This window comes from Bombus pascuorum, chromosome 2, assembly GCF_905332965.1.
Source record: "Bombus pascuorum chromosome 2, iyBomPasc1.1, whole genome shotgun sequence".
NCBI classification, from domain to species: Eukaryota; Metazoa; Arthropoda; class Insecta; order Hymenoptera; family Apidae; genus Bombus; species Bombus pascuorum.
The window spans coordinates 18,039,241-18,056,446 of NC_083489.1; the positions used below are offsets into that span (position 1 = coordinate 18,039,241).

The 17,206-nt window shown below is 37.1% G+C and overlaps 4 protein-coding genes across 9 annotated transcripts; 1 reads left to right on the top strand and 3 right to left on the bottom strand.

Annotated features, from left to right (window-relative positions):
• The first annotated feature begins 2 nt into the window (after nucleotides 1-2).
• Nucleotides 3-2,240, top strand: LOC132916743 (leucine-rich repeat-containing protein 59). Of its 3 annotated transcripts, none has more exons than XM_060977024.1 (6): nucleotides 3-371; nucleotides 548-607; nucleotides 685-807; nucleotides 1,137-1,350; nucleotides 1,431-1,610; nucleotides 1,713-2,240. In XM_060977024.1, exons 1-6 carry the CDS (start codon nucleotides 282-284, stop codon nucleotides 1,994-1,996), a joined length of 951 nt encoding a protein of 316 aa, XP_060833007.1. In that variant the 5' UTR covers nucleotides 3-281; the 3' UTR covers nucleotides 1,997-2,240. The 3 variants fall into 3 exon arrangements, with proteins under 3 accessions (XP_060833007.1, XP_060833008.1, XP_060833009.1); XM_060977025.1 differs by having other exon boundaries at nucleotides 1,434-1,610; XM_060977026.1 differs by having other exon boundaries at nucleotides 1,446-1,610.
• On the bottom strand, nucleotides 2,152-6,043 carry LOC132916736 (uncharacterized). 4 transcript variants are annotated; one of them, XM_060977012.1, is made up of 8 exons: nucleotides 5,938-6,043; nucleotides 5,700-5,857; nucleotides 5,183-5,338; nucleotides 4,557-5,066; nucleotides 4,301-4,473; nucleotides 3,542-4,204; nucleotides 2,960-3,376; nucleotides 2,152-2,877 (listed from the first exon to the last, which is right to left on the bottom strand). In XM_060977012.1, exons 3-8 carry the CDS (start codon nucleotides 5,217-5,219, stop codon nucleotides 2,320-2,322), a joined length of 2,358 nt encoding a protein of 785 aa, XP_060832995.1. In that variant the 5' UTR covers nucleotides 5,220-5,338; nucleotides 5,700-5,857; nucleotides 5,938-6,043; the 3' UTR covers nucleotides 2,152-2,319. The 4 variants fall into 4 exon arrangements, with proteins under 4 accessions (XP_060832995.1, XP_060832997.1, XP_060832993.1 ...); XM_060977014.1 differs by having other exon boundaries at nucleotides 2,960-3,346; nucleotides 5,700-6,012; XM_060977010.1 differs by having other exon boundaries at nucleotides 5,183-5,335; nucleotides 5,700-6,011.
• A 338-nt stretch (nucleotides 6,044-6,381) lies between these two features.
• Nucleotides 6,382-7,854, bottom strand: LOC132916747 (uncharacterized). Its single transcript, XM_060977029.1, has 5 exons — nucleotides 7,687-7,854; nucleotides 7,329-7,547; nucleotides 7,024-7,272; nucleotides 6,711-6,956; nucleotides 6,382-6,613 (listed from the first exon to the last, which is right to left on the bottom strand). Exons 1-5 carry the CDS (start codon nucleotides 7,816-7,818, stop codon nucleotides 6,464-6,466), a joined length of 996 nt encoding a protein of 331 aa, XP_060833012.1. The 5' UTR covers nucleotides 7,819-7,854; the 3' UTR covers nucleotides 6,382-6,463.
• Nucleotides 7,855-8,950: 1,096 nt separating this feature from the next.
• LOC132916735 (uncharacterized) lies at nucleotides 8,951-16,931 on the bottom strand. The gene is made up of 14 exons (XM_060977009.1): nucleotides 16,514-16,931; nucleotides 15,953-16,133; nucleotides 15,073-15,427; nucleotides 14,795-14,967; nucleotides 14,543-14,645; nucleotides 14,131-14,423; nucleotides 13,811-14,058; nucleotides 13,010-13,433; nucleotides 12,841-12,933; nucleotides 12,475-12,747; nucleotides 11,017-11,142; nucleotides 10,662-10,763; nucleotides 10,449-10,579; nucleotides 8,951-10,293 (listed from the first exon to the last, which is right to left on the bottom strand). Exons 3-14 carry the CDS (start codon nucleotides 15,296-15,298, stop codon nucleotides 10,062-10,064), a joined length of 2,424 nt encoding a protein of 807 aa, XP_060832992.1. The 5' UTR covers nucleotides 15,299-15,427; nucleotides 15,953-16,133; nucleotides 16,514-16,931; the 3' UTR covers nucleotides 8,951-10,061.
• Between the last annotated feature and the right edge of the window lie 275 nt (nucleotides 16,932-17,206).

Here is a 17,206-nt window from a genome sequence, read left to right on the forward strand (position 1 = left end):
CAGATAGATGTCGAAAAGTGAAAATGACATATACGTGGTCATTTTGTATTGGCTTGCATTAGCCACGTATGTGCAAACATATTTATTAAAAATTTGTTCATTACTAATAATATGAAGTTTTGTATCATTCAGTTGACAGATCGAAAAATATTTTACCGTTTTAATATGTGATATTAAATTTCCTCAATTTTCTAACAATATGTTCTTTACCAGAAGGTGAAGCCACAAAAAATCACAAATACCAGACGTTTGTGTGTGATTAATTCTTTTCTAGTACCAAAATGAATTTAAAGAAAGTTAAAAGTAGATTAAAAGACGAAAAGCTAGATCTTAGCTTATGCGACCTTAAAGAAGTACCTATTCGAGAAATTGTACGTTCAAAAACTTATACATACATATTCTACCTAATCTGACAAATGTCAGATAAATTGTTAAATCTTATTCATATATTTTATTTAATAACTTTATATCGTTTTACGGTGTAAAATGTACATCACTGTATACATTAAATTAAAGTATTAAAATATATGTGTCTTATATTTCTCAGGCAACTATTAAAAAAGCAACACATTTGGATTTATCAAATAATCTTTTAACCTCTTTATCTGTAAGTATTTTAATTTTGTTGTTTTCACTTAGTGTAATATTACTTTTTAAAGTAATTTTATTAATAATTTATTTCAGAGTACTTTTGTTGACCTTAAGCAAATAGTCATACTAGATCTTAGTAGAAACATGTTGACAGAAATCCCTGAAAATTTTGGAGAACTAAGGCGACTGAAACATTTAGATCTTTATGCGAATCAAGTAAATCAAAAATATTACATTTTAAATTTTTTAAATAAATCTAGATCATGTAAATAATAAGAGATTTGAGGCTTTCATAGCCTGAATTGTCACACTTGAGACTGTTCCATATATATTGTTTGAAGCTTTTGAATAAAAGCAGTGACAAAAGAAATTTCTTTCTCTGAAACTCAGTTTCAGTTTTTAGACCCTGGAGAAACTAACAGTGCTATCAAAACATCGGAAAGAAATTCCTTTAGGACATGCCTTTTATCTGAAAGACTAACAACAGTGTTAAACTGTGTTACAACAATGTTAAGCATATAAATAATAGTAGAATGATCTTACAGATAAGCAGATTACCGCTTAGTTTAAGCGAATTAAAAAGTTTAAGATGGTTAGATTTAAAGGAAAATCCATTAACTCCTGCTGTGGCTAGTGTTGCTGGTCCTTGTAGTAATTTGAGTGAATGCCAAGCTTGTGCTCGTAACATTGTCAGTTATTTGTCAAATGTGAAACTTGCTATCGAAGAAGAAAAATTACGGAGATTAAATGCCATTACGGGTAATGTCCAAAATTAAAATAATACCAATCTTTTAAAATAGCTTCTACATATTAGACACTGTTAACACATTTATTTATAGCAGATACGGAAACAGGTATTGTTTCGAAAAAAAAAGGAGGGAGGAAAAAGAAGAAGAAGATATTGGATAAGAATAATAAGCAAAATTTAGATGAAAATGGATCTAATTGGTCAAGCAAGGTATCGCTAATAGATGAAAACAAAATGGCACCTCTGATAACTACGCACAATAGAAACCAAGGTAATAAAACATATGGAACTAAAGGTAATGTACCAAGATGTGTTGTATCGAACAATTTAGAAATGCAAATAGTATTTTATAATATTTTGATTGATGTTCTAGGAAATGCACATCGATTTTTTATGTTCATGATCTCATCTGCTCTTTTTCTGTGTGGTTCAGCATTCGTACTAATGATTGTGATTCTTCCATCATATTCGAAACAGCCGGAATTGTTTATAGATTACATAGAATCTAAGGCAGGTATACATTTAAAAGTATTTCAGAAATATAGTACCGATGCATTTGATTCTTTTATACAAGCCATGATTAATATTTACGATAATTTATACCATATGTATGAGAAAAATTTTAAAACAGATATGAACATTCCAGCGAATAAATAAGCGTTTTATAATATAAAACGATACGATCAAATGTATTGGGCATAATTACTTTTTAAAATACAACTTAAAATAACGAATGAAATCTATCATCGTTGAAACTTATAAATTCGATCGTGTATCCGAATATTTACGGTACGTCATATTGAGATTACATATGTAAGTCAAAGAATGTTATTTATTTTAAAAAATAAAAGATTCTTATTAATACACATATATTGAAATATACTACTTACTTTTAAATATACTAACGTATTATTTCTTTGGTCATATATTTGAATACGTGAACTGTAAATACACGTTTCTTTTCGAATTATTTTTTTTTGCTACACATATTTTGTGAGATTTGTTTTATTTAATAATATCGACGATGTTGTCCTAGAGGGTGCTTTGCCAAGAGAGTTTTCCATCCTACTAATCAATTTTTGAAAGGTATTCATTCTCGAAGAATTGTGTAGTTCGCCAAAGTCATCCGATGAATCCTCTGTCTCGTTTAAAACTCGACCATTCGTTTCGGTAACCGTTGAATCAACCGTTTTTGATCTTTTCCCGCTAACAAATCGATTCCACGATTTTTTTTCGGGACTGATTTGCGATCTTATTGCGTTTTCGTTATCTCTGTTATGTAGAACTTCCTTCTGTCGTGCCGTAAACTCTGCTAGTATAGCAACGTCGTCATACAAATCGTCAATTTGTTGATCAACAGGAAGACATCTAGGATAATGCGATTCAGGTCGTGGCATTTTATAATGCTCGTTATCTTCGAATGATTGTTGCGAGACGTCTAAATTCTCGCAGAAAGCAGGCCGATCAGCATCCGTGCGAGCGAGATTGTGAAAGAGATTTGATTTCTTTGTAATTTGCTGTAAATTCATTGAACATGTCTTTAAAAACAATGCTATCGAAGCAAGCGACATCAAAGCAGAAAAAATAAAACGGAAAGATTAAGAGATAGAGAATTCTTACTTGATGTGATTTATCGCGATACGCGACGTCATCATAAAATTCATCCGCATCGGTTACATTTTCGACTATCGGTGGTTTCACATAGATCGGTCTGGGAGGAGGTGGACAAGTATACTCTGATTGTCCTTCCTCGAAACGGTTAATTTCTTGCTCAACATTTATCAACTCGGATACGTCATCATAGTAACTCGATGATTCGTGATTGTTTGCCAATGACGATGAAAGTTGCGAGAGCGACGCCGGCGGCCGCGATGGAGAGGTCGCAGTTTTATACTTGGTCTTTTTCTCAGTTTTTCTCGGAGATTCCTTTTTACTTCTCACTCTGTCCAAAAACGATTTCTTTTGCGGTGACTTTGCCGATTCCTCCACTTTCTCCGTTGTTCGAACCTTGATCGATTTTGAGTTGCGAATTACAGTCTGTATACGGAAGATGATGTAATTATGAAATGCATACATAAATATAATATAAAAATGTAGATGATAGAGTAAGAAAAAAAAAAAAAAAAAGGAACGAGTAACAGAGCAGATAAGAATGAAAGAACGAATAAAGAAATAAATTTGTGCGAAATATACTATAATCACCTCGCCGTGATCGTACGATAGAAATTTACTTTGTTCGTCTACAACTTTATCTTTCAACGCTGTAATGTTATCGATGGTATCGTCATACGTTAATTCGTTTCGCGAGCCAATTGATTTTTTCGTAACAATTTCGATATTTCCTTTTTTCCCTTTTTCATCAGATTCATTTTTGTTTTTGATGTTTGCGTATTGTATCGTCTCTCTAAAATCTTCGATTTTATGGTAAATGTCGTCTTCCTCTTCGTCGGGAAGTTCGTAAGACGAATGTTGAGGGGACGGGATTGGTAATTTTCGGGAGATTCGAGCTGGTAACGGAGGAGGAGTTGAGGAATGTGGTCGAGAAGAAATAGAAACGATAGCTTCGGAAGGGCCAGTGGCAGGCGAAGGAATAGAAAGATTGGCCGATTCGTGAGAATCATCCAGTCCTCTTCCTTCATTAGTATCTTCATTAGATCGATCAACGATTGGATCGGTCGAAGATCTATCGGGAAGCTCTTGCCTGCAACTCGAGTCTTCTTGGTCATTCGGTTGCTTGATAGCACCATTTGCGACAATGTTCGTGTCCATTTGTTTCGTTGTCTCTTTATAATCGTTCTTCTCGCCTCCTAATTCACAAATTTTCGTTACCCATTGTTCCATATCCTTCCGAGTTTTTGCAGAAAACTGAAATAACGTTGAACTTTACATCTAATTTATTAACCTTTTCATTTATTTCCATTTCTATATCTATAGTATATTTTATGAGAAATATTTGAGTACCTGGAAAGTTCTATTACCAGGACGGAAAATCTCAAAAGTAGATTCGCTTCGACGTTGGTCTCGAGGAATCGCATTTGGAGCAGCTCGTGCCATGTAGCCCTGAATTGGTAAAATCGTGCACGGTCGATTGTCACGATCGTTTCCGTAAATTAATAGATGCAATCCAACCAAACCTATCGCATTTGCATGGAAATTGCTCCGTTACATGCAGTGTTCTGATCACATCGATATCGATCATCGAGAGAATTCAACTTACCAACCCAACAAGCTCTATATTGTTCGAAAACGAACAACTTCTTTCCTTCCTTCCTATAAAGAGGGCCACATATCTTACATTTACTTTTCGTTTCCGTTGCTGAGAAATTCGCGTAAATATCCATCAGCGTATTTTCAACCTCTTCTCCTTTATTTTGAATATTATCGATCGTTTCACGAGTCGAGAGTACAATAGTATTATTCGTCGATTCAACACCCTGAAAGGTCTCGTAATAATCTTGTTGTTGCTGTGGCTTTTGCATCTCATGGTATTCCTCTGCTCCTACGTATTCTTGAAGCTCGGTTTCCGTTTTCAGTGTAGCTGCCATCAAACCTTTCGATCCGGTTGCGTTCATATTTAAATACGGTTCTGGAGATGCCGATCTTCCGATTCTCTCTATTACGAACTTCGTTAGCGTATCTTTCGAACGTACCAATAGATTGTCTCGAACGTTCTCTAATTTCAATGGGAGTTTTACATCGTGGAGACATTCCAAAAATTGCACTACATCTATCGTGAATAAATATACATATGTAGTTTCATGTCGATCCGATCGATATTGATTAAAACGATTACACTAATAAATATATATATATATATACACGCATAATATATATTTCATTTACCTCGAAGAATAGCAGTAAGCTCCGCGTTGAGCCCCATCGTAATTTCGTTCCTTATTCGACTTTCCTCTCTTTCTCGGATAAAAATATATGTTTCTTAGCAACGATTTCGCATCGATCCTTTCAGTATATATAATAGTTATCGAACCATCACTCCTACTGCAATTCATCAGGAAATGTGGTTAAATAAGATAAGCGATAAGAAAGGAAGAATGAATAATAATTTTGTGTCATGTTCAACGGAATTTGCTTTCATTAATTATGATTTCGAGTTTGACATTTTTGTAGCATAGGACTTCTGATCGATTCGATCTGATTCGATATGATTTACCGTACCTTCTCCCTTTTAAAGGATTAGTGACGTTAATCCCAATGTCATTGATCGAGCAAACGAACCAACATCGTTCAATGACGTTCTTAAACATTTACGTTTGTTCTAACATTCGAATAAAATACAAATGATAAGCAAATCCTGAGTCGTGATTATCGTATGACGGTATCGATGGTCAAACAATCTCACCTGTAAGTTCTTTGCTGTGTCTACTGTCGTATTTTAAATTGTTTCAAATCGACGTATCGAGGAACGCTTGATAAATATCTGACTTTGCTTCATTTTTCGTGATAAACATTGCGCATGATTCTCTTAAATTTTCTCACTTCTGCTGCTCGACTCGATCGCTATTATCAATCGATAACTTTATTGTCCAAACGAAATCTTTTTAAAGAGTATCTTCTGGACGCAGAAAACGTACAATTACCTCTCGATGTAAGCTCGTTAAGATTCAACGAGCTGAACTGCACGTGGGAGCAACCAAAGGCGGCTCCCGCAAAGACTGTCTCGTTGACTGTCGCTGTCGTTCGTTAACGCTACTCGCTGGAATCTTTCCTCCTTCTCTTTCTTTTACTCTCGTTCTGTCATACATATATACATACAATGTTCCTCTGAACGATTGACTCACTCTATTTCAACCGTTCCCTTTTGCTGTAATAACTTTCTGTCTTCGTCACGTTTTATTCTCCTCGCTTCATGCTTTCCTTTTCTCGATCGTGACTTGACGCAGCGCGATATGTTTTAATTGATCATTCCAATTGGCGGAGTAAGAAAACCAGTGAGAAACAAACATAGCCACTCGCATAGCATACTCTACGACGTGTTCTTTTCTTTCTCTATGAATTTCGACCAATTTCGTGACGTAAAATGCTTCGATTCGATATTATTTTATTTTACTGATAAATTTAGAATCAGTACAAAGAAGGGTATAGAGGAAAAATTTGATTCCGTTTTTAATGAGTTTCCCAAGGTGCTTTGCCGCGCGTTTTTTCCAGTGGTTTCACGTAAACATCCGTTGCGATTTCCGACATTTCCGGGTACGGGTCAGCTTTAGCTTGTTCCATTTCCGTGTCCACTGCTTTGTACGTGTTTTTTCTAATTTCCTAATACACAGGGAGTGGGTTGGGATCAAGCGAGAATGAAAAGAAAACAAAAGAGTAATGGACAGAAGGTGAGGCGGACACGCGCGTGCGGTCTTACAAGAATTTCCGCTTCGGTTTTCACACCATTCTCGACGAGCAGTTTGGTCAATAACTCGATAGGATCTCGTTCAGCTTGTATTTTCTTCACTTCGTCTCTGGTACGATAAGAGGTACCAGGATCGCTCATGCTGTGACCAAAGTATCGATAGGTGACCATCTCAAGAAGAATCGGACCGTTCCTGAGAGCGTAGTCTCTAGCAAATTTCACAGCTTCGCGAACATCCATCACTCTCATGCCATCTACCTAAAATAAGAAAAACACGGGAAAGAAATGAACTCATTGCTCTTCTTTGTTCTCCACTCTTCCTTACCTTCACCCCTGGAATTAGATCTCCTCGCGTGTAGAAGTTGGTGTTAGCCGAATGCCTCTGCACTACCGTTCCCATCGCGTACTTATTATTTTCGCATACAAATACCACCGGCAGATTCCATAATTTCGACAGGTTGTATGCTTCGTAGATTTGACCCTGAGACGCAGCACCATCCCCATAAAATGCCCAAGCAACTCCACCCGTGCCGTTGTATTTTTGAGCGAATCCTAACCCAGCGCCAACCGGTATCTATCAAGTAGAAGCTAATTTGCCGATCAAGAAGGACAAGCGTTACACTTCTCTACCTGACCGCCGACGATTCCATCGCCTCCGAAAAATTGATTCCCGTACATGTGCATAGATCCACCTTTTCCTTTCGAAATTCCAGTCTTACGACCCATCAACTCCGCGAATATTTCTCGTGCCGATATACCGAATACCACTGCGAAACCATGACATCGGTAAGCTGTGATCAAACTGTCCTTTTCCATTATCGACATCTTTGTACCAACGGCTACTGCTTCCTGCGCAAATACATAGTTTTCTTTTTTACAGATGGTTCTTCTCTTTCCTCTCTTTCGTTCTCTTCTCCTTTCTTTTTCTGTTATCGTCGCTCTCGCGATGACGCGACGTCCGGTTAATCCGGCTAATCGTAAATTCTACCTGACCAGAATATAAATGAAGGAAACCGTTGATCAAGCGCAATCTATATAATTCCGCCGCCTTGTTTTCCATTCGTCTGATGTAGATCATCGTTTTCAACGCGTAAGTTGCTTCTTCTTCGTTCATTGTCATTTTCTCTGAGGGTCCGCTCTCCAAACGATACAATTCATATTTCTAACCAATACAAGAAAAGCACGTGTTCGTTCCATTATTGTCTGAACCGGTGTCTAAATGAAGATCTTTCTTATTGGTAAAAAAAAAAAAAAAAAAAAAAAAGGAAAAGAACGAATAATTATTGAAAAAGACGCAACAACAAAAGGATCAACTCGAAAGTATTACCGTCAGTTTTATACAATTTTTGCAGATCGAATCAGCGATTGGGTTTGCCAACTAACCAAACCCCAATCAAGGCACAGAAATTCACCTGAATTTCAGGCGATTTTACCTTTACTTTCATCTATTACTTTGGATTCCCTCGGACAATCCGTAATATTGTCAATATTCCAAGGTTCTTAACGAAAATGTTGTCTGTCAATAAATATTGACAATATCATATTGACAATACATATTAATTCGTCTTCTAATTGAGAACATTGAAATATTGACAATATATATTGATAGCCTGACGGCATATACTATATATATATATATATATACTATATACTATAATATATACTATACTATATACTATATATATGTATATTATGTAATATATGGACATATATTTCGTAAGTTTTCTTTTAATCGTTTGTATGCATGTATATTATTTGATGAATAAAATTAAACGAATGTTATTGTTTTAGAAGAAGTGGAAAACGAAGAGGCCTCAGTAATTCCATCAAATCATCCTAATTGCTGTCTCGTTATTGGCGTTATTCAAGAGTATAGAAACTACAAATTGCGATATTTTACCGTTTCCGACACCACATTTTTAGTTACTTTTCTTCGTTGAGAAAAAAAGAGATATCGAAGATTCAGGCGACTTCTCAATAATTTCAAGAGATACATTTTTCTTCTATTTAGCTACCATTTAGTTATAACGTCTTGTTGTTTCATATGTCGAAGGTTTAATTCGAGACTCATTATTTTTGTTGTTCATCGATTTACATTAAGATTGCCGTCCGATGTTTCCTTTGTTAAACATCGATGAAAATTTCAAGCGATGATTTCGTAATTTTCTCGAACATTAATCAAAATTGGAATTTTCGTATCATCGTAAATATGGTTCTACGGATCGAAGAAGATTAGAAACAAATGTGAAACGTAATTGTAACTTTTTCTTTTATTGGTAGTTCTTCTGTTTCAGTTTCATTTTCCAAACAGGTTACTTTCGAAATCACATTTACGACACCTTTTCAGCAGTATTCGCAATTTCCTTAACTCGCATCCAAACATACAAATGTATAGTTCATATATCCACATTTACATCCTTCAATTCCATTCCCATAGATTCCATAAATACCATGGATCTCATAGCAACAAATATTACATGTGTATTATTTATACATTATGTCCTATATATAAATTATACGCTAACAGGCTCCGAACGAACATGAAACTCTGTCTGCTGTCAATTTTCTCTCTTTTCTCGTCATTCGTATAACATAACGGCACGCAAATAACACAAACAAGGCAAGTCAAATACCTTGGACTTCACATAGATACACACTTCGCATGGAAACAGTATATCAAATCAATAATAGACAAAATACAGACAGCAAGGAGACAAAGGTTAACAAGCCGAAAATCCAAACTAAGCACAGAAAACAAACTAAAAATATACAAAATAATCATAAAACCAACCTGGACAAGCGTGCGGCGTATAACAGTACGCCACACGCTATTCTTCTAACTTCTTTTATTTCCATACTGCGAAATTTTCCACTTGATTTGCGATATTCAGAATATTTAAAGAGATTATCGTCACCGATAAATATAATATGTATAATATATGGAACCATTACTGTGACTTTATTAAACTTTCAATACAGCGAATAATTGATTTATTTTGTATCTTTAACCCAATAGACCTCATAAAAGATATAACTTAGAAAAAAAAAACGAAGCTGGTACCCCGCTGGGGGTAGCCGCCCACATGCTATATTATTTTTTATTTATATTTTTTTTTTCTTCACCAACAAGATATAACACTTTACCAAATGTCCGCAAGGACAAATTGTAAAATAACCAAAATAAAAAAAAAAAAAAAAAAAATTTTGTATCTTTGACCGCAACCAGCCTTCTTTGAACATTTTATGTTTGATATTTTCGTACAATCTTGATTTTAAATAGCTAGAAATTCGAAAAAAGGTCGGGAACGATATATCTTCGAGCGAACAACGTCTCGAACATCTGTAAGCGTCCCGGTAATTATTTTAAACGATATCAAAGAGCGAGCTGTACACATTGGACGGTGTTCCGACAGGATGTAATAGACGAGACGTCTTCTTCGATGCCCAGCATCGGTGGCCTGTCTTTGATCGCGTTTGCTTCTTCGCTTCCTCGTAATTCTCGTTATCGATGGAATTCTCCAGACGAATCAGACGCGCCGCTCTAGCAACAATCGGTGACCTCAAAATCGACGAAGTAGCATGGCTCCATTCCTCGCTATAAGTATAATCGATAAGTATAATAATATAATAATCGATGTCGATAAGTATAAAACAATTTAGTGAGGATGACGGAAGCATTTAGGTGATTCACGAAAAGGAAAGGAAATCGATTTAAAGAAGAAGAAATCGAATTAACGAGATGAGAATTACCGGGGCAGAGATTCGATGTTGAGCAAATTGGTCAATGTGGGCGAAGATCTCTTTTGCTTCGGCTCTGTATGCAACGTGGACGCTTTGAATTCGGACCGTGGTGAAAAGATCGAGCGTATCGCTTCTAATTCCTAGACGTTTCAAAATAGCGATCATATGTATCGTAATGTAAAATTACAAGTATTTATATTAATACTTATAATAGTTACCTACCTTTTTCCGTGACGAAGTTCCGTACAGAGGTGTGTTCGAAGGATTCACACTATTGTTTTGCTTTCGCCACGTTTTAACGTCTAACTTTGCATTTTCAAATACCTGTAGATATATGGACGTACGATATCGGTTAAAGTACCGGTCAACGATAAAATCAGGATGTGAAATTGCGTATTAAGTTAAAAGAGTCAACGGAAGAGTAGTTGTACATTTAAATAAATTGAGCATATTGAAAAATTGAAATTTCGCCTTCTACTAATACGCGATTAATACTGCAAACTCGTGCAAGGTAGAAACGCGAACGTAAACGTTTCTGTTTCTATCCATCATCGTGGATGAAGCATGCTTCCTCTACCTGCAATCCAGGTGGATTCGCTTCCTCCCAACTGGCACATCGTTTGTGCCGTGGACAAATCTGATTTTCTTGTACGCTTTTCGATAATGAGGAGTACGTGTGTACCATTATACGCTCGATCTCCACCTACAAGTAGAGGACATAAAAGATATAACTTAGAAAAAACGAAGCTGGCACCCTGCTGGGGGTAGCCACCCACATGCTATATTTATTTTTATTTTATTTTTTTTTTCTTCACCAATAAGATATAACACTTTACCAAATGTCTATAAGGACAAATTGTAAAATAACCAAAAATAAAAAAAAAAAAAAAAGAAAGTAGAGAAGAGAAACCAAAAGCGCGTGAAGTATTCTTCCAATTCAAATGTTAATAAATTCATATGCACAGTTGATTGTATATATATATTTGTTGCAGGATTCTCGAGATTCTCGAAATTAAAAGGAAGATATAATAAGATAGAGTAATCGAGTTTGTTACGTCGTGCGAGATGGTCCGTACGACGTCCCTCGTGGTCTAGCTGCCAAGGCCTACACATCATTACAGTGACCCGCAATAAACCCAAGGAATCACCATAAATCTTTTTAGTTTAATCTCTATTCATATAAGTATCTTCAGTTTATGGATGGTCCTTAAAGTGATCCTTAGTTTTATTACACGCTCTTAGTAATTAGAGTAAGAAAGCGAATGTTTGCCTAGCGAAATAGCAGGATTTTCCCATGAATAAGGAAACCCATGAGCCGCATCTGCAGGAAACTTTATCCTCATATTTTATTTATTAACATTAGCTATAATCAATGGGCATCGCAGATCCTTACCCTTACTTTTCTATCGAAAAGTGTGAACAACGAATCCGCGTTCTGAGTTCAAAAAGGTACATCCACACCGAAATTTCCTCCTTAATAGTACGAGAAGGGTCTACTATTGTTCTACAATTCTTCGGACAGTTAAGTTAAATAACGTTCTTCAAATCGTCGAGTAATTAAGTCAACTAATACTGTTCTATAAATCTTCGTGCAGTTAAGTTAAATAACGTTCTTCAAATCATTGAGTGGTCAAGTCAACTAATACTGTTCTATAAATCTTCGGGTAGTCAAGTCAACTCAAGAAAACTGTTCTTCTAAACATTCGAATAGTCAATTACTGTACTTTCCATCACAACGAAATCAATCAACTCCTGATCCAATAACAGGATATCGTTATCATTACAATCTACGCGACAACAAGTGTTGTAAGTTATTGTAAATATATATATTATAGAACTGTAGACTACATTTTTATTATATAACAAACACCCTTATTATCCCACAAGAAATAAGTGGATCGACCTGTTCGTGGTGTCGATTATTATAATCGTAACGGGAATTTACGACTCCCGTTGACGCGCTTCAACGCGATCGCGTCTCTCCGCGACTGGACGAAAAAACAGAGTTGAAAATATTTAAAAAAGCGAAACCAACCTTGACACGCTTTGCTCGTTTTTGTGCGCCTGTTTGCAAGGATTGTCGAATCGACTGATCGATGATGGACTCCTGTTTCGATCGCTGTTGCGCTTTCGGATCGCCGAACAAACCCTTAGATTCTGCTACTTTGATCATAAACAGCGAGTCGAATTGCACCATTTCTTTTCGTTTTATTACCACGAGAAAGCATCCTGGATTTAACATATGACTAACGTTCTCTCCGTAAATATCGTCGATGCTGCTCACTTCGAAGAGATCGCTGTCTGGGATCTTATATTTTAAGAAAAATCTTTTAACGAGCTTATGAAAGAAGGCGCGTATAGAACCTATCGTACTGCTATATCACGTCAAAGTAAACCTTACGGTAATGTTCGCGGACAGTGTCGAGACATGATCGTCTTTTCGCAATTCCTCATCCATCTTGACTGATTTCGACGATTCCTTCGGCGCTTTCCTCTGCAATAAATAACGAAGCACGTTATAACCGATACGAACTAGCGAGCTAAAAGCAATGAATTTATGGATATTTTACCGGATGTTCGCGAATGTACTTCTCTATGGCCATCCGATTAACGCAGTCTACCACCTGCCGAACCATCTCCGTTGTCTCTGAGGGTAAAACCGTGTGCACTTCGTATACGACAAATTGTACATTCGGCCTGGTCAAAGTATATTTCAAAGTGGACATTTGATCGGTCAAGAAAGTACGCCACTGTTCATGATCGTTATAATTCTTTTCGTTTTCGCAATTGTTATCCTCTCGTTCGTAGTTGTCGTCAATGTCGTCGTGAAGGCTGTTAGTGTAACTATCCGTTAACGATTCGAGAAGATCCACGTCTCCACCTCGTGCTACTGCAAGATCGACGATATCTCTGACCCCCGTGTAGGTACACGATGGCACCGCTAACACTACGGTGGCCCTCTCTGATTCGCTCGTCGTCAGATGAGACGCGTACCTAACGAAATGTAAGTCACTCGTGTCTTAAATCATAAAAGATATAACTTAGAAAAAACGAAGCTGGCACCCCGCTGGGGGTAGCCACCCACATGCTATATTTATTTTTATTTTATTTTTTTTTCTTAACCAATAAGATATAACACTTTACCAAATGTCCATAAGGACAAATTGTAAAAACAAAAAAAAAAAAAAAAAAATCGTGTCTTAAAATGTTTCATTTAACAGATCCGATGCGAAGCTTTATACATCGACGAAACGCGTGTATTTGAGCCACGTCGGCACTGAACGAGTTAATCGAAAATATCGAGTCTACGAATCAATAAAAAGATACTTTTAATAAAACTCATACTCAATAAAGAGAAATTGAAAAGATACTTTTCGGAGAAGACGCGACACCGTTGCAAGGTGATGCCGAGGTTTTTCAGGTAGGTCTCGTACTCGTAACGACGATCGCCAGCTCCAAAGGCCAGGAGTTTACCAGTGTGCTCAATATCGGCCAAAAGCCCAGCCAAATATCCAGTGTGTCGAGGTGCAAGGGAATGCGTTAAAATAACTGGGCCGTAGACTCGACCGACGCGAATCGCCTGTACCAACGCTGCCGCGCCAATGCACAATGATCTTTCCTGTTCATTCGAACGAGCCATCGTTAAAGTTAAAGCATCTTCTTGGTTTTCTCTAATTTCTCGGCTACCTACCAGAAATACAAAACGGTGATCACGAACGATACTGGAAACAGCCAGCGTTTCCCGCATGCTTTCGTGTAAATGAACCATCTTCGGACAAATCGGATCAAACGCATACTCATTCTCTTCAAGTTCTACCTTCGCTGCTTTGCTTTCGCAATACGACAATTTCAATTTCGACATTTCCTCCAGGAATTCTATCTTGTTGACGATTTTCATGCTGTTTATCCATCCGGAAGCGATCCTAGCTTGTACACCCCAAGCGACGCCTTCGATGACGCGCAATCGGCTCGGCAACAATTCATCTTTCAGATTTGGAATATAACAGCAATAATAAATACATACGTAGACGTCGTTTTCTTTAGCTAGATACTCATTGTCAGTCTCTACCAAAGTTCTATCACGTCGAAGGAAAAATATTCACCGAGGTTGAGGGCAGAGCCGCGGATACGTAGCCTGGAAATACTTGCCGCGAGACGAGTCTTCACATTCAGAAGAGCGTTCTCGATATTCGCTAAGCCAGCAGCCTGATACGTACAATTTCAAGGTGTCGAATACATTTTCAATACGTATGCAGGGATGGAGATTGGTAACAGAAAAACAAGTAGAGTAAAAGGTGAAAAAAGCGCGGGGAAATGAAACGAAGCAAAAGGAGAAAAAAGGAAAGAAATCCTACCTCAAAGATCTTCTCGCGTTCTTCGAAATTGGCGATCTCGAACTGTGGCTTCGCAAATTTTCTTCCTTGCAAATCGTACAACAACAACCAAACGATCTTTTCTCGATCCCTGATCGCGTTATTGTGCTGCCAAAATCCAATATCCTCCAAGGCACGAACGAATATCTTTTTGTCTAAATTATACGAAATAACAGAAAATTATGGAATGCGACGAGAAGAAAATTGGAATGTGAAATTCGTAATCGGATGAAAACGCGTGGACTCGTTCCTCGACTTACATCTGAGAACGTCGTAGACAAGTCCAAACACACGACGCATCTCGGCCTCGTCCGAGTACGTAGGTGAAGGCTGAATTTTCCTAAGAACTTTCGCGGCTAACAGAATATCGTTAACGCGCCAACCTGGTTGAACGCATGTTTCTATCATCGAACCGCTGATCCTATCGACGCTCATCAACGATCCTCCCTTCGATTCTTCGCTTCCATATTTTCTAGGCTTAACCATCGTCAAATTGTGTCCGTGCTTCTTTGGCTCCCATTCCCAATCGTTCTTCTTTCGATTCCTTTCCGCTTCCAACTTCGTTTCCGCTTCCGTCTCCAATCCGCCTTCCTCGACCCTTCGATTTCATTACTACTTATGTATACACCATTCCCTTATCGTCATTGAATTAGGTTCACGTCGGGGTTTCGCGAAACGCGTCTTACTTACTTCTCCATTATTTGTAGTTTTCGTTTGTTTGTACTTTTGTACAAAGATCAAAACGTACTATCGACATGGTCCGATTAATTCGAATCTCTCTACAGTTTCAGCCATACGGAACGAACATGAGCGTGTCAAGATTAATGATTAAAAAGGAAAATCAAGTCGGATGCGCACAGTCCAAAATTAAATCGACAAAATATGGAAACAGATCGATCGATATTGGACGAATTCAGGTTGGAAAAGATAAGCGACATTCGTATTGTTATTTGAATTTGCAAAGCGCAGGTTATGTATCTAAGACCATAAAATAATTAGCGAACTATTTATAAGTAGAAGCATTTTTCGAATAGGAGTGACTGATCGATGTGCACGCGTTTTTAACGAACCTTTCTAAGTGCAAACTCATTGTTTACGGTCGTAAAGATAGGTTCATTACCTTCTTTTTACAAAATCGACGTCGCATTCTCTTTGCAGTTCAACCAGTCGATAATAGACTCGGTAACGCCAGTCTTCGTTGCTCGGCAAAGTCAAGTCTTCTAAGTTTTCGTTAAATTCATCGTTGCGAAGTTGACTGCAATTTTCTCTCCAACTTGCCAATAAGATACGAAAGATCTTAGAATATTCCTCGAACATGCTCCTTTTGCGAGAACAGACGTTTAGCTTTAAACAACCTTCTAATTTCGCATCTTTATCGTCCTCTTTATTATTCATACTGTACGAGTCTCTTGTCTTCGTTAGAAACGATCTTTTCCTTTTAACGAGAAAATGTAAACGATGAAAATTAATTTATTTTTTATGCGAAATATCCGTACTTTCTTAAGTCTCTGCAGCCTCAAACTATAATACTTAGAAGTAAAGATGAGAAAGGAGAAAAGATGTAGAAATAGTTAGCAGAGAGGGAGAAGGAATAATAACGACGATTGTAAAAGAGAATAAAACATACATAAAGTAATATAACGCAATTGAGAGATTGAAGAATAGAAATAAAGATAATAATAATAACGTCAATTGACTTACCGGAAGATGGAAAAAATATAAAGCGAAAAAGAGCAGAAAACGCAGGTTAGGTGTAGAACGAGAGATATGGTATGGCAGGCACGCGGTCGAATACCACAGGCCTTAAAGAGGAGAACAAAGAAAATACAAGAACGTCCCGCGCCGCAACGTCGCGTGATTCGGTAATATCTTTCTCGATATCGCGTCTATCAGTTTACACGAGTATAAACGAAAATCGCAATTCGCAATGAGCCGATCACGATAAGTCGACTCGGCAATTCTTCTCAGCCTGTTTCGTGTCTCTTCCGTGCATCACTCCATTTATTCCTTACATTCTCTATCAAATATTCATGTATACTTAGACATATACTATATACATGTATGTACTTATATGTATATAGATAACCAAATGGATAACTGGAGCGTCGCACAACATGTCACAAACAGACCGTAATGTCAAAACGGTACGTACTTGTTGGTACGAACTTGAACCTATCCTTGCAGATTTCTAGAACGATAATCATAAAGGTGAAATTTGTTAATCACTACGAAAAGAGAGAAAGAAAAAGCGGAGAAGGAGGAAAGAAAGATAGCAAGAAAGAAAGCAATGAAATGGACGGAAGAAAATATTTTTACTTATTATCTTAATCCATTTAGAATATCAAAAATAGATTAGGTTTGATCGTAAACTTTCAAAGAATAGACTACAAACTT